General features: G+C 38.4%; 1 protein-coding gene across 3 annotated transcripts in view; it reads right to left on the bottom strand.

Moving 5' to 3' along the window:
• The window catches only part of LOC131969025 (metabotropic glutamate receptor 4-like), a 203,304-nt gene that overhangs the window by 50,304 nt on the left and 137,562 nt on the right, over nucleotides 1-15,438 (bottom strand). For all 3 annotated transcript variants that reach the window (XM_059330139.1, XM_059330137.1, XM_059330136.1), the window contains 3 exons: nucleotides 7,581-7,716; nucleotides 7,218-7,372; nucleotides 6,746-6,886 (listed from right to left, as the gene is read on the bottom strand). In XM_059330139.1, coding sequence (XP_059186122.1) covers nucleotides 6,746-6,886; nucleotides 7,218-7,372; nucleotides 7,581-7,716 — 432 coding nt within the window. The remainder of the gene's footprint in view (nucleotides 1-6,745; nucleotides 6,887-7,217; nucleotides 7,373-7,580; nucleotides 7,717-15,438) is intronic.

The raw sequence follows: 15,438 nt of genomic DNA, 5'->3' as shown, positions 1-15,438 counted from the left end.
ATTACTCTGTCTTCGCTGTAAAGAGAAATGTGTTTAAATTTCAAACATGTTTTACTTTCATTTCACATTTGTGTGCATAATAAATGGCTCAATGACATATATAATCATGCCATACTTGAAAAAGTAATCTGAAATCAACTTTGTGTTCATAAGTGTAAACTCAATCTTGATAATTCATATTTCTGCATTAGAGTTACTGCATCTGTGAGCTCAGTCCTCAGCTGGCCTCGTCTCTTTTTTTAGAGAGCAAACATTAGTGAGTGCAGATAAAAAGTCTGGTTCCTTAAAATAAGTCAAAGATATGAGACGGAGGTTTATGATTCCAGCAGATACTGCTGTAAGAGTCCAATTACAGAGCTTAAAGTTCTGTCGTCCATGTCACCTCAGGCCGGGTGAAGTTAAAAGGCTCTGGACTATGAACAAGAAAAAACACTGATTTGTGCTTCTGCTTGATGTTTCTATTGTATTTTTATATAATCAAGTTCTGAACAGAGACCGTAAAACCACGACACATTATCCACAGAGCTCATCTAATGGTACTGGCTTGCTCCATGGCTGCACAGACATATTCTGGACGTATGGCTTGATTTCAGCCACTGTGGGCTCCACAGAGGTCTCAGGGGGAGCGGTGAGACGAAAGGGAGAGTGGCACGATGCTTGTGCACAACAGGTGGGTTAACAACACATCTATAACCCAGAAATCAATCTGTTGGCTGTGAATCTCCATCCATATTATCTGCTGGCAGAGTTTACATGTGCCGTATTTGCAGATCCCTTACTTAAAAGTACTAAAACCTAAACTACATCGATACAACCCCAACATTCCTGACAGCTGTACTAAATGTAATGATAGTGTGGGCACTCTGCTGCACTGCATGTGGGAATGCCAAAAAAATCCAGTCATTTTGGAAAGATGCAACCCACATGATTTCACGTATGACTTATATGGTGGTTCCACTTGAGGCAAAGCTGTATATTAGGTATTTATCCTGATCACTTTGTACCTGGCCGCAAAATTGCTCCCACGATTGATCTATCCTTGCTTCAGGCTAGGAGAGAGATTGCATTAAGGTGGAAAAGTATGGACAGCGCTACACAGGGAATGTGGTTACGAGAAATGGCATCATGTTTGACACTGGAGAAATTAACTTATGTTGCCAAAAGGAAACTAAACAAGTTCACAGAGAGATGGGACACTTTTATGCAATTCCTGGAAAGTGATCAGACTGAAATTAATGATTAAAATTTGAAGGGCGGCGCTTGTATGTGTCTTATATGTGGCTGTGGCCCAGTTGGTAGAGTGGTCGCCTACTGACTGGAAGGTTGGTGGTTCGATCCCTGACCATGGCAGTCTACATGTTGAAGTATCGGGCAAGATACTGAACCCCAAATTGCTCCTGATGCTGCGTTCATCGGTGTGTGAATGAATTCCCAATGGTGGCAGGTGGCACCAGTGTGCCCTGGTAGCCTCGGCCACCAGTATGTATGTGTGTGTGAATGGGTGAATGAGCGTAGTCTGTAGTGTAAAGCACTTTGGATAAAATTGCTTTATACAGTAAGTGCGCTCCATTTACCATTTGTGGAAGCTGGCATGCCTCTTATAATTAAATAGGACCACTTTTGATTTTGTGTTTTATTTTATATTTATACCCACATTTTTTTTTCATTTTTTCTTCTTTTTTTTCTTTTCTTGCTGTTGTTGTTGTTGTTTTTGTTTGTTTGTTTTTTTCATTCCTAGAATGTTTGTGCTGTTGAGGGTGGGGGGCGGAGGGATGTTCGTGATGTTATTGTCCCTTTGACTGTATGTTCTCTTTAAAAACAATAAACATATGTTGTTAAAAATGTACTAATACCACACTGCAGAATTTCTCCACTACAAGTTGAAGTCATGCATTCAAAACTAGTACAAAAGTATCAGCATCAAAATGTACTGAAAGTATCAAAAGTAAAGTACTCATTATGCAGAATGGATCCACTCTGATTGTAAAATAATATAATCCAAATACATCATAGGAATATAATTATTGATGCATTTAAGCACCATTTTACTGTTACTAAGTTAGGGCAAATTTTAAGTACTTAAAATACTGTTTAGTGGGGCGGATTAGCTCAATATTTTACAACAATCGTTCACTTTGTGATAAAAGCATGAAATTTGGTAGATGTGTTGGTGAATATGTTTCAAACAAATCTGGATATTGGGCCACCTCAAAAGCGCCCCCTAGTGGCCGTGGCAGGCATTTGTTATACGAATAAATCAATTATGAATAAAAACTGCCCTTTTAATAATACCAACTGGTCATGAATTGTATATTGTTGGAAAGCCTGATTAGTCACCTTTACAACGAGGTACAGCTTGTAAGGATCGTGCATTCATGGAATGAGCAACGGGGCTAGACGTGAGGGTAGCACCCCCCAAAAATGTGCATCCCCTGTGGGGCGGATTAGCTCAATAAATCACAAGAATTGTTTATTTTGTGATAGAAGCACACAATTTGGTGGATGTGTTGGTGGATATGTTTCAAACAAATCTGTATATTAGGCCAACGCAAATTCGCCCCCTAGTGGCCATAGCAGTCATTTTCTCTAGCAAATGAGCTAGCTATCATTTGCTTCCTGGGACAAGCAGTGCAGTGGACTGTCCATCAAGGTATGTCTAAATATTTTATTTCACCTGTTATAATTATGAATAAAATATGCTATGAACATCATAAAGGCTAAAGAGAAAAATAATCATCATGGGCCTTGGCGGAAAAGTAAATTAGCAAGATAGCAAAAATAGGTACTTAAGCTAGCTAGTTAGCTTGGAACATGTATCAGTGGCTGTTGGGTGTGAAAGCTTAATAAGACACTGTTAAATTATGTCCTGTGGAATGTGGACATCTCTCTCTGCACACACACACACACACACACACGAACACATACACTATATGTCATATGTCTCCTTTGCCCATGTGGTTCTTTTTAAAAAAAATGTATTTTATAACTCCATCACAGTTAGGCGGCTTAGGACCAACTTTTGGTAGGAGTCACTTCATCAAGATTGCGGATCGGAGATGGCAGCCATATAAGCCATAAGCCATAAGTCTATGAGAACCAATATATCTTTCAAGCCACTTAGAAGGTCAATCTTGGTGTCAAAATATACATTTTCTGGGTCAAAGAATCATTTAAAGCTATTGTGAATATCACTAGATGAGTCACTGTAAATAATTTGTTGATCAAGATCTGACATGAGATGAAAGCGTACCCTTGATTTTTTTGAGCAGTGTACATGGCAGCTAATCCACACTCTCCCGTGAGCATTGATTCCAAACATTTTCAACTCAGGATTCCCTGCTGCAGCACTTGAAGCGAGTTGCCCAGTCTGAGTGAAAATGAACATATCTATTTGATCAAATAATCATCTAGTGATATTCTCAATAGCTTTAAATGATTCCTGGACCCAGAAAATGTATATTTTGACACCAAGATTAACCTTCTAAGTGCCTTGGAAGATATAGCATTTCTCATAGACTTTATATGGCTGCCATCACCGCAATCTTGATGAAGTGGCTCCTACTAAAAATTGAAACCCATAATGATAGAGAGTATGTGGAAAAAATGTGGTGCTTTTGTCCGGCGTGTCCCCTTTATTTGGCTAAGCCGCCTGACTAAGTCACACACCTCAGTACAAGGATTTTGCCAGAAAGAGTAAACTGCTACAAGTAACCCTAGTAGAATTTTTAAAATGTATGATTTTTTTCTCTGTCTAAATGTGTTTTATTTTTATTGTTGCAGGTCATACAATATTGAATTTTTTTTTTCTTTTTAAGGAGCAACAGAAGAATACAAGCCAAAGAGGAGGCCGTAGCCTGTGAATGGGAATATCAAGACCTAATAAAATGTTATACAAAGTTAATGTTCTTTTCTATTAGACTGTAATAAAGCTTTTGTCACTTTAACATGTCTCTAAATTATATTTGTGGTGCTGAAAACATGAAACAGCAGCTGTAGGGTAGGCAAAGCATTCCACGCCAGTAACCACCGGCGGCCAATTTTACAAATGGCCGCCACAGCCATCAGACTTTTTTTTTGCGATGGCCCAATATCCAGATTCATTAAACATGTATTCAGCAATGAGTGTACCAAATTTGATGCTTTTATCACAAAATGAACTATTGTTCAGCTAATCCGCCCCACTATTAGCCTTTATGATGTTCATAGCATATTTTATTCATGATTATAACAGGTGAAATAAAATATTTAGACATACCTTGATGGACAGTCCATTGCACTGATTGTCCCAGGAAGCAAATGCTAGCTAGCTCATTTGCTAGCTAGCTCGATGGCTAGCCCGATTGTGGTGGGGCAGGAAAAATAACTGAAAGAGTGTCTAACTGGATTTTTGTTAATTTAATATGTGTATTTACATTTTTTTATTTACGTTTGTATATTTAGTTTACATTTTTTAAATATTTTAAGAAATAATTTAAATATTTTTAGTAATTTTAACGAAGAAAATGACTGCTATGGCCACTTGGGGGCGAATTTGCGATGGCCTAATATACAGATTTGTTTGAAACATATCCACCAACACATCCACCAAATTGTGTGCTTCTATCACAAAATAAACAATTCTTGTGATTTATTGAGCTAATCCGCCCCACAGGGGATGCACATTTTTGGGGGGTGCTACCCACACGTTTAGCCCCGTTGCTCATTCCATGAATGCACGATCCTTACAAGCTGTACCTCGTTGTAAAGGTGACTAATCAGGCTTTCCAACAATATACAATTCATGACCAGTTGGTATTATTAAAAGGGCAGTTTTTATTCATAATTGATTTATTCGTATAACAAATGCCTGCCACGGCCACTAGGGGGCGCTTTTGAGGTGGCCCAATATCCAGATTTGTTTGAAACATATTCACCAACACATCTACCAAATTTCATGCTTTTATCACAAAGTGAACGATTGTTCAGCTAATCCGCCCCACTATTATAGGCTTTCATTTATATAAAAAAAAAAAAAGTGTTTTCATTGTTATATTAATTAAATGATCTTCAAGTTAAATCTCGGCCTGAAAAGTAACTCAAGCTATCAGCTAAATGTAGTGTAAAAATGTAAAGTACAATATTTGCTTCTACAATGTAGTGGAGTAGAAGTATAAAGTTACATGAAATATAAATACTAAAGTAAAGTAAACACACCTCAAAATTCTAGTTGAGTAGAGTAAATGTACTTCCCACCATCAGCTGCCACACACAGTGAAAGTGATGCTGCCCACTGTGTCATCACTGAAAGCTCAACATGCTTTCAGGTGAAATTTTCTGCTGGGATTGACAGTATCTGTCCATCTGTCTGCTCATTATATGGAGAGGAATGAATAAACAGCATTACTTGGTCAGGAACAATGATACACATGCTATAATTTTCTTTTTCTCTTGTATTTTATGGACTACTTATGTTCAGTTTCTAAGTCAACAACATGTCAACTGGTCCTCTTTATTTATTCAACTATCTACCTGAGTGTTCTTCAGTGTTCTTGTAGATTTAAGAAAAGCCAGGACTAGCTGTCCTACATGCTGTAAACCTTGTGCTGTTTTGGAAAACAGAGTGAAGGATCTCATCAGCAGTGAACATAAGAGGCTTTTTCTGCAGATTTTTCTTCCAGCAAGCACCAGAGGCTGAAAAACAACACAACTTCCAAAATGTACTTAGAAACTTGAAGCTAAATACAAAAGTAGTAAAGGCTAACAGACAAGATGAGCTGTTATATTAACTAAAAGTCATACTGAACTGTAAATTATTTATAAATGTGTTGATGTGGTTGACAACCTTTAGCTCTAAATATAAAGATGTATATATGTGATCAAGCTCAAATGCATAAAAATACAATAAATTCAATTACCTGGCCCCGAATACCTATACACAATGTACATACTTATGTATAATAAGCATGCCTGTCATCATACACCTAACTGATTTAACTGTGTGTGTGTGTGTGTGTGTGTGTGTGTGTGTGTGTGTGTGTGTGATCCCCATTAAGGGAAAAGCTGTGATGAAATCAGGCTCACACACCTGTAACTTTGCAGCACTAGGTCATATAAAACCAAAATTGTAGTGAATTCAATGTAGTGATTATTAAGTTCTCTATTTTTGCAAAGAGCACGGTACGGAACCATCCATGTTAATTTTAGATGAAAGAAATTCTTATTTCTGATCTAAAAACGTTTTGTAACCTGGTCATGTTTGACCCAAGGACAACATGACGGTTAAGATAACAGATAATTCTGTGAGAAAAACCTCCAGATAACACTATTTTATCCCTCATCTTTTAAATATATGTTGTACTACTTAATTGCTGTTTAAATCTTAATGAATTGTGCAGCGTTTTTCCACCTCAAGACAGATTGTGCTCTCCACAGCTGTATAACGTATGGCACTGAGCCTGAAGCTTTAACCATACAGCCCAGCTGAGCCATTCACTTGTTATAGCCATGTGGGTAAACACACTAGACTCAGCAGAAATATAGTGCAGCACTGAAATGAGCTGTGAGATTAACTGTGAGTTTGAATATTGAATGTATAGCTGCTCTACTTTTTTATAGGTGGGCAACGCTGTCAAAACACACCGTGAGCCAAATGTGTCGCCTCCCTCAAGACATCAGAGAGTTGATTTCACCATCGTTAAAAGTTAGAACAAAAAGAAACGTTAAATAGCTTCTTTATTGGCTTCCCACAACAGGAGAGTTGTCTTACTTGTGCACTTTTTCAGGCCGGACCCTTTCTTCACGGCGTGACGGCTGAGTTTGCAGCTGAAGTTGTTCTCCCAGAATTCAGCAAACCAGATATTCCTTCTGTTGTTCTCCAGCGTTCGGCTGATGAAGTAACGATCAAACCCTAGACAGATCAATGGGTTCATTGTCAGTGACACAGTGAGTGACAGTGTAAACAACAGCGTTTGTACAGTCTGCGAGCTGGGGCTCTGATGTGTTTACAGTATAATTGATTGAATATTGCATATGTTCAATTTACTTTGTTGCTTTGTCTGACTGAATTTTAGTTTCCACACCTTTGATGATCAAACAATTAATGGTTAGGCATTACAAAGCGACTTTTATTGTTCTGCAAACAGATTCAGCTCTGCATCACATGAAAGGATACTTCTCTGAAATATGCCTCTTTTATTACACAGGGATATCTATTATACACACAATGCTCTTCTCTGTACCTTTGATGGACTGCCGCTTGGGCAGGATGGTGACTGCTCCCTCTGCCATCTCCTCCTGGTGCACAACCGGAGAGATCTTTGAGCCCCAGCTGTCCGAGCCCACCCAGATGAAATGACCTGTCTGGTTGGCCTTTTTAGCCGCATGGAGCAGCCGCCTGCAAAGGTGAGGAAACAGATGTTGCCATGGATAAGGTCAGCCTCCCGACCAGCTCCACTTTGATTTTGTTTTGCAATTCATTACACAGAGGTCTGGCAGAGGCGGAGGGAAGCGGCTGTGCTCCTCCACATGTTCCTGTGCCGTCTGCTGCAGACGTGTTTATCTAATCTTTAAAGCAGCGTTACGTAGCCGATAACTGGCCTTACCTGATATCGTCCTCGTTGGCAAAAAGTATGACAACTCTTGCATTTGGGTTTTCTCTGAGTCGACGGATGACCTTGTCAAACTCGACCTGCTTTGGCTCCCGGGGAATCTTGACAGACTGGGAGATGCACACACTCCCTAAACACACAGAAGTTTGTAGATAATTTAGAGAAAATGACATCAATGTCAAATAAAATCACAGAAACAAAGCACACAGTGGATCCATAGTCAAAAATGACACTTTACATATTTGCTGTGTGAACTGAATTAAATATTATTAGGTACGAATTAATGATCATAGATGACGTAATGAAATCAAATGCTTAGAAAACTGAAACAAAGATGATGAAATGCTGTACCGACCAGCAGAAGGATAACTAAAAGAAAGAAACTGCCTGACTAACTTATCTGTATCCACAGTAAAGTTTAGCAGTGCTGTGGGACAGAGAATGATGTGATAACATGCAGCAGTGTGCATGTTGTTGGGCGTTACAGATTCCTGTACTTTCATGTGACTTTAGCTGAGACTTTTATTTTGAAAGGTACGCCTTAACATCTTCAGATTAAGTTTCCTGCTTTTCTTATTGTTCCAGTGATGATTTTTTTATGCGGTTAAATATTGTTGCAAAGTGGACTTTGCACAAAAAAGTATGTATTTTTTGGCTCTTTTCTACTTTTGATCCATTGCTAAATATGTAACACTAAGTTACTTTAAAACATGTGAAGTAAATGTATTGATGTTTCCATTTTTTCAGTTTCATGCATAAAACCAGAATTTGTGGGAGAATATGTGCGGCAAGGCTGCCGTGTCGCTTGTGAATTAGCCTCTTCTCTAAAAACTAACATTCCTATGCAACAAAATCATCAATTACATTTTAAATAGAAACGTATATTAACTTTCCTGAAGTGAGACAAAAAACATTTTCTAATTTAAGTCTGTGGATGGATGGATGGATGGATGGATGGATGGATGGATGGAAGGAAGGAATTGGATGGATCAAACACAGGACTTTCACAGAGGAGACCACTGTCTGTATTATATTAATTATGTAACAAACATACAGTTTAACCCAAACTATGTTCTTTTGCTAAACCTAACAAAGGAAGTTTGCTGCCTAAATCAATCCAAACACATCTCTCTGTCCGTCTTCACAACGTTACACACATGTTTGAAACTGTGCCTGTAATCCAGGAGATAATGTGATTCCTTCTAAACCTAATTGAATACGCATTTTCACTGTATTGGAAAGTAATATCTTGAAGACAGGGTTGGATGCTTCAGTTTACTGTTGAAGATACTGGGAGCGTTTACTAATGACTCCATTCACGGTACTACAAAGGCACAGAGAACATTTATGCAAAAAAGACCCTGTGAATGTTTTTTGTCTGAACTCTTGCTTAGACCTACTATACACTTATTGAGTCCTTGCAGAAGTAGACTGAATAGCAAACAAATAAAAAAAAGAAACAAAAGGACATTGTGATGTCTTTTTGTGCAGTGGAAGCAATGTTTCCAGTGCTCCTCCAACAGGATTTCTTCGGGGAGATTAAGAGTGCCACAGTGTGGCATGTTTGTCTGAAGGATTGTTTCTTACTATCCAGCAGCTCTCAGGACAGCAGGGACACAGCCAAGACATATCTTTGCACAAGCTGTACACTGTAGATCCTGTATAGATACATATTGTCCCCACCAGGGTTATAGATGGAGACCAGTTAAGAGTCAGGGAGGCTAAACTTTGGAAATAACTCTTCGCCAAAGTGAGTTTGTGGTTTTTTACAGCATCACACGAAAGATTAACTCTACAGCCTGACAAGTTGTTCTCCAAAAGCAATCAGAGGAAACAACCAATAAACGAGTGAACAATTAACTGCAAATTAATTAAAAGTTACACCTCCCTCTCCATCAGCCGAGTCGTGTCAACAACCCGGAGCATGAGGCTCGCACAGATAGCAGCATAAAGGCTTCTAGTCTTGTTATTTCAGTGCTTGTGAAGTAGATTATTGTCCCGTGTGTGTGATGGCCGAGGCTCCTGTCAGTCTGCGGTCTTCCACCCTGGTGCCCAGCTCGATGAGGGGGCAGCGAAATCCCAATTTAGCTGTCTAAAAAAGTTCTGAGACAGTGTCCCCGTGTTGGATGAAACTGTCTCGTTGGTGCACAGCTGTCACCAAACCTCGTTAAGTTTGAGAAGGTCAGACAGAACTCCTGACCGAGGCGTCACACATGCAAAGATTTTAAATGTTGTCAGCCAAAAACCAAAACCGCGAGAGCTGTGTAAAGACAAGATTGGTGTGCTGCAACATCTAATAAGAGTTTATAATAAAAAAAATTATCTCCAAATTTATCATCTGAGACAGTAAAGATTTCTTTCTTCAGCACAGATCAGTGCAGATGTGAGCTGCTGTTCCTTCTCAAGGCAGTTCGGACTAAAGTTAGAAGAAAATAAAAAGTCAGGATTGCGGGAGGACAACAGGATATCAAGACCCCTGACCACCAAATCCAAACACAAAATCTTTTAATGCATGACCCCCCACCCAGACCTTTTTAGTTTGTTTATAACTACATCAAAAAAAGAGAAGACACTCGACTTAATTTCTGCAAACTTCTCCAGTCTTCTTCTCTGCTTTCCCCCTTGAGGAGTTCCACAGTTCCAAATAAGATGCTTTTACTATCCAACAGCGTCAAAATTAAACTTTAAATTTGCAGACCTGTTGAATTGGCGCTGGTCTCACACTGAGAGGGACACTCTGCACCGCTGCCTTTTATATTTTATAATACTTTTACTCTTATCTATTTGATACAACAGTAGCAAATAGTCCTATGAGCAGAAACATTTTCACCACCGGTGACCAGCAGTCCGTTGGAATAAACTTCTCTGCCAGGTTTAGTTTCATAATGTTCATGCTGAGTAAAATGGCAAATAACATATTGTGATTTAAAGATTGTTTATTAGACAGGAGTGCCATTTTGCTTTACTTCACTAGAACAAAAGCTCGTAGCAGTTTTTCAAGATGATGCAAGTAATTTGCAAATTTAAGAGTTGTTATTTCTGTTGTACAGTTGTATTTCTTCAGTGGCAATCCCACCTGCAAAGCTCCCATTGGTCAATTGTTCCTCCAACAGAGAGAAACAGCCATCAGTAGTTGCATTTCCATCGGCAAATTTTTATACATACTTTGAAGATTCGCATGAGAAAAGCTTGATGGAAACACCAAAATTCTATAAGACTTTAAAAAATGCACATAATAGTTTTTAGGCTTGATTGAGGCTTGTCTTTTTTCCAAAAATAGCTATAGATGGAAATGCTTTTTCAGAATAAGTTCACATTTAACTCATGACTGATCAGCTGTTTCCGCTCTGCCGGTCAATACGAGCTGACGTGAAAGAACAATTAGAAGTTGCCCACTTGAATCTTCCTGAAGACGTCTCTCCCTTTTCTGCGCTCGATTGCTCTGCCTCAACTACTCAAAACTATTAAATTAAATTTCAAATTACAAATTCAGATTCAGCTTTTCAATGCAATGATTCAAATTGAACAATACAAATTTAAATTATGTGATTCAAATTTAGTTTTCTAATGCATATATTTAAGTTAAGAAATTCAAATATAAATATATAAATAGCTTCTGGTGGTACATATTTCAGCCCATATGAAAATCCTCACCCTGGATTGTGTTTCCCAAAAACTCATTTTTAAGTTACCTAAATGCAGTTAGTGTGTGGACGAAAGACCAAAACACGTACAGTCGCTACCCTAACTCTAACGCTGTATGTTTTTAAGCCTCAATTAGAGGTTGTGTAGAGTGTTTACTAATACACACGACTGGGTTATGGGTTAATGGTTTCTACAGCAGCACGATCAAGTCTCACATTCTGACAAGGCTGTTAGGAACAACATTTGAGGCTGTTTTTTCCAGCCTTTGAAATGTTACTTCAACACTTTCGATGGGTTCCTTTTGGACATTTATTACAGATTTTGAGCAGGAAGTGCATCGTGTGTTTGATCCTAGAAGTGTTGTTTGGTATCCCTGAAAATCACACTTTAACTGTCTGAATGCTTCGCCTCATCTTGTAGTTTATGGTAGACTGCTGCAGGGAGTGTGTTTTTTGACTGCAGCCATGAGAGCATTTCATCACTTGAGCCATTTGTGTGTGATGACCCACTTGTCCGGTTGACTCAAACAGGCTCTATTATCAGTCATTTTGGGTGTTTACTTAAATTGATGGGTTTAGATAAGTGAGAAGCACACAAACCGCGCCGTCGCTTTGCAGTTTCTCACATGCCACAGGAGAGGACTATCCTGATGCTATCTTAACAATGTGTTCACTGAAATTAATGGAAACTAATAGTGACAAATAGCTGCAGCAGTGTCAGGACAGCCGCAATCATGTAATCTGTCTTTGCCACAGCCGCTGAGCAGCTTTCCTTTTCTGCTTTTCATTTATATTTAGATGCCTCGCAGATAACAACAGACACTGTGTGTGAGATCAAGTCAAGACATCAACAACCAGTGCGTTTTCTTTGTATTTGAATTATGTGAACACCGGATTTCACAGCCGCAAAATCGGATTATGACACAGCTTCACACTTTCATGTTTCCCACATGCACGAATAAGCCGGCGACTAGATTTAGACTGCAGAGATGTTGACATAAAAGACGCTGAGAAACTGTCAAGTGATGAACTGATTTATGTTTTTAATGACAGAAGTTCATCAGAGGGCAAATTCAGGTTCAGTCAACCAGCTCAGCCACTGTTTGTTATCACATCAGACTATTTGCAGCATCATCTCTCTTTGCCCCTTGACACTGAATAAATCCTTCTAACTATTTTGCACTCTGTGTTAAAGGAGTTTCTTTTGTGCTTACAGTATATTTCTTGCAAAACTACACACAAATTCACTCATAATAAACACATTTTAATGCCATTTTCTGCAGCTTATACACACCGCAATGAATGCCAATATCAAAATGGTGTTATACTGTATATATGCAGTTAATATTAAAAAATCTGACAATTAAAGCTACTTCAGTCGAGCTTAACATCAAGTTATCCACACAATCCTTTTGTAGTGGAAATGTATTTTTTCTCCCACCATAAAGTATCATTATGGCGACTGAAATAGCTGCTACTTAACAAAACTAACAGCAAAAACTGGAAAAACATGTTCATGTTTTGACAGAAAACTAAAGAAAGCAATGTTGCTATCCAAACAGAACAGTGGAACTAAGTCACAACTACTGAACAGTTTTCTGCATCAATTTATAGTGGAAATATCTTTAATAATGTAGAGGGAAACATAAAGTTCAGGTACCTGGTTACAATTCAAGATTTATAGAAAATAGCCAAATGCCATAAGGTCATCAGCCGCTTTCCCAAAGTAACAAGATCCATTTGAATGCCAGTTATTTAGAAATATAGACAAAAAATGGACCCCTAACCCTCAGTCTTCCTGGCCTGGGGCCGGGTCATCTTTCCTTTGACCCCCCTGATCCTGTGACTGCCGAATGCACCACAAAGTTTTTTTTTGGACATTTTGTAGCTTTTATTGACAGTAAAGATATATCGAGTGCGAGGAGGACAAATAGAGTATAAGAGGAAAAATGTATTTTTGAGTTTGGGGTGAACTGGCATCAGCTTCTTGTAAATCAAAGATTAAATCTTAAAGATGTTGAACTCTACATGAGCTGTCTTGATTTTTGTCAGGAACTTCGGTGTCACTTCCTTAAATGTGCCTGTATTTTATGGCATCATGCAAAAATTCAAGGAAAAACTTTCCTGTTTGCTAACCTTGCATCTGTCCTACAAAAAAAACCTGCTTTTTAATTCCACTGAAAACTCCAGTGTTCATGCTCTGTGCTCTAATTTAAATGCATTATGTAAAGACCTCTTGGTGAGGGAGTAAAGTTATTCACTGAAAAAAAACAAGAAAGGGGAAACATAGATGTTCACATGCTAAATACTGAAAACTCAAAATCAGCAATAACGACCAGTTATTGCTGGATTAATCGTCTGTCAGCAGTAAGTTGATAATATGTACATGACATTTAAACTGACGTGTGTGAACGAGTTACAATTATAAGCTGTGCTGTGGTTTCACAAGTGGAATGTAAACTGCAGCAAAGTCACATAAGTTCATGGAAGAGTTTAAGTACTGAACTGACAACATATTCAAAGGGGGAAACCGGATCCTGAGAAACCGTTTGATGCTGGAAAGTAACTTTGTCTGTGATGGTTTTACCTTCCTGCTGCATTTACAATACAAAGAGGACTCTTCTAGGTTTGCTGTTGGCTTGCTTTGCGTCAGGAGGTTGTTTTCCTGGATATGTGAGGAGATTTGAAATAACCTCTTCTTGCAAATGATTCCCTTTTCCTGCCAACTGTGTAACTGTGTAACTTTAACTGCCTATGTGGGGCTGACGTGCCAGGATAGAAATTGCCATCCAACGATGCCATTTGTTTTTCAAAATAAATTTCCCAGACACATTTCCCACTGCAAGCCCTATCAGCATGGCTGGCTGTAGACTTTAATCTGTTATGCTATGTCCATGCTCTGTTCATGTTCAATTAAACCGGAGAAATACAACAGTATTAAGTCTGAAAACACAATTTGTTGCGTCTCTGCTCCACTGACTTTCCTAATTGTACATCTTTCCCCTGTTATTTGTTCACCACATATGACGTTTTGTGTGTTTAGTCTGTGGAGCCACTCAAGTAAATAATTAACCAGTTGGAACACACCATCTTGACTTTATATTTGCTTATTTTTTTAAAGCTCTAGATGCTTCCAACTTGGTTGGTTGGTTGATCTCAGACTTCAACTTGAAATATTGTGTTAAATCAAGTGAGAGCACATATACCAGTCAAGCACAAACTGAAATAATCAGTTTTATTAAAGTCAACGATCTGTGGAATATACTGTACAATGTTATTTTGACAAGAACAAATTAGGATGTAAAACAAAAGAGAAAAATACAAAATACAAAGAGACTATATTCCCAGAAATGTGAAGGTAAAAGTTGGATTCATATGCTTTAAAACAATATTTGTCTTTATTTGGCTGTCCCACACATATTTCAGGGTCCGTGTCAGAGTGCAACCGCTCCTTTTAAAACACCACCAAAAAATAAGTAAGGAATAAAAATCTATATTAAATTTAGTCATTTTTACCTCTGCCAGGGAGGTTGCTTTCAGCCTTGTTTGTTGTTTGTTTGTTGGCAGCCTATCTCCAAAACTTACTAACAGATTTAAATGAAACTTGGAGGAGACAGAGCCAAGGGCCAAGTGGTTATTATTTCGGTGCAAATCTGGATGCAGGCACAGAACCAGGAATGTTTTAAAGGGACTGTATAAAATTGCTGGATGGCTTATTTAAAATCATCCTCACTTCTTTCTCACTGCTTTCTTTACTCTTCAGTTTGTTTTTAATCCAGCTTAATTTCCCTTTCAAAAATATGACACTATAAATATTTAAAGATGTACAAATCATTATTTTTTGTCAATAGTGGATTAAATGGCACTGTGTACTGTGAGAAAAGCTGCTAGTAGTAAATAAAAATTGAACCCAGAAACCAAACAGCTCATCTGATGAGGTTTTACACGGTCCTAAATACTGTGAGGCAGGCAGTAGTACTGACCTTTGACCCCTACAAGAGGATTTGCCATTTAATGTCAGAGGTCAAGCGGGAAGTAATCAAATGAAATCAAGACAGAAAGAGATGAGCTGAACAAACATACAAATAAAATAGTTAATAAAGGCTGAAAAGGTGGAGCGGTGAGAAAGGTCAGTAAAAAAAGGGAGACACATTATGAAGCTAATGCAGCAAAACACAAACACTTGCTCTGTTATTCTCCAAATGACC

This window comes from Centropristis striata, chromosome 3 (assembly GCF_030273125.1).
Source record: "Centropristis striata isolate RG_2023a ecotype Rhode Island chromosome 3, C.striata_1.0, whole genome shotgun sequence".
Taxonomy (NCBI): Eukaryota; Metazoa; Chordata; class Actinopteri; order Perciformes; family Serranidae; genus Centropristis; species Centropristis striata.
Note: the sequence above shows the minus strand (reverse complement) of the source record. Positions and strands in the feature narration are given on the sequence as shown.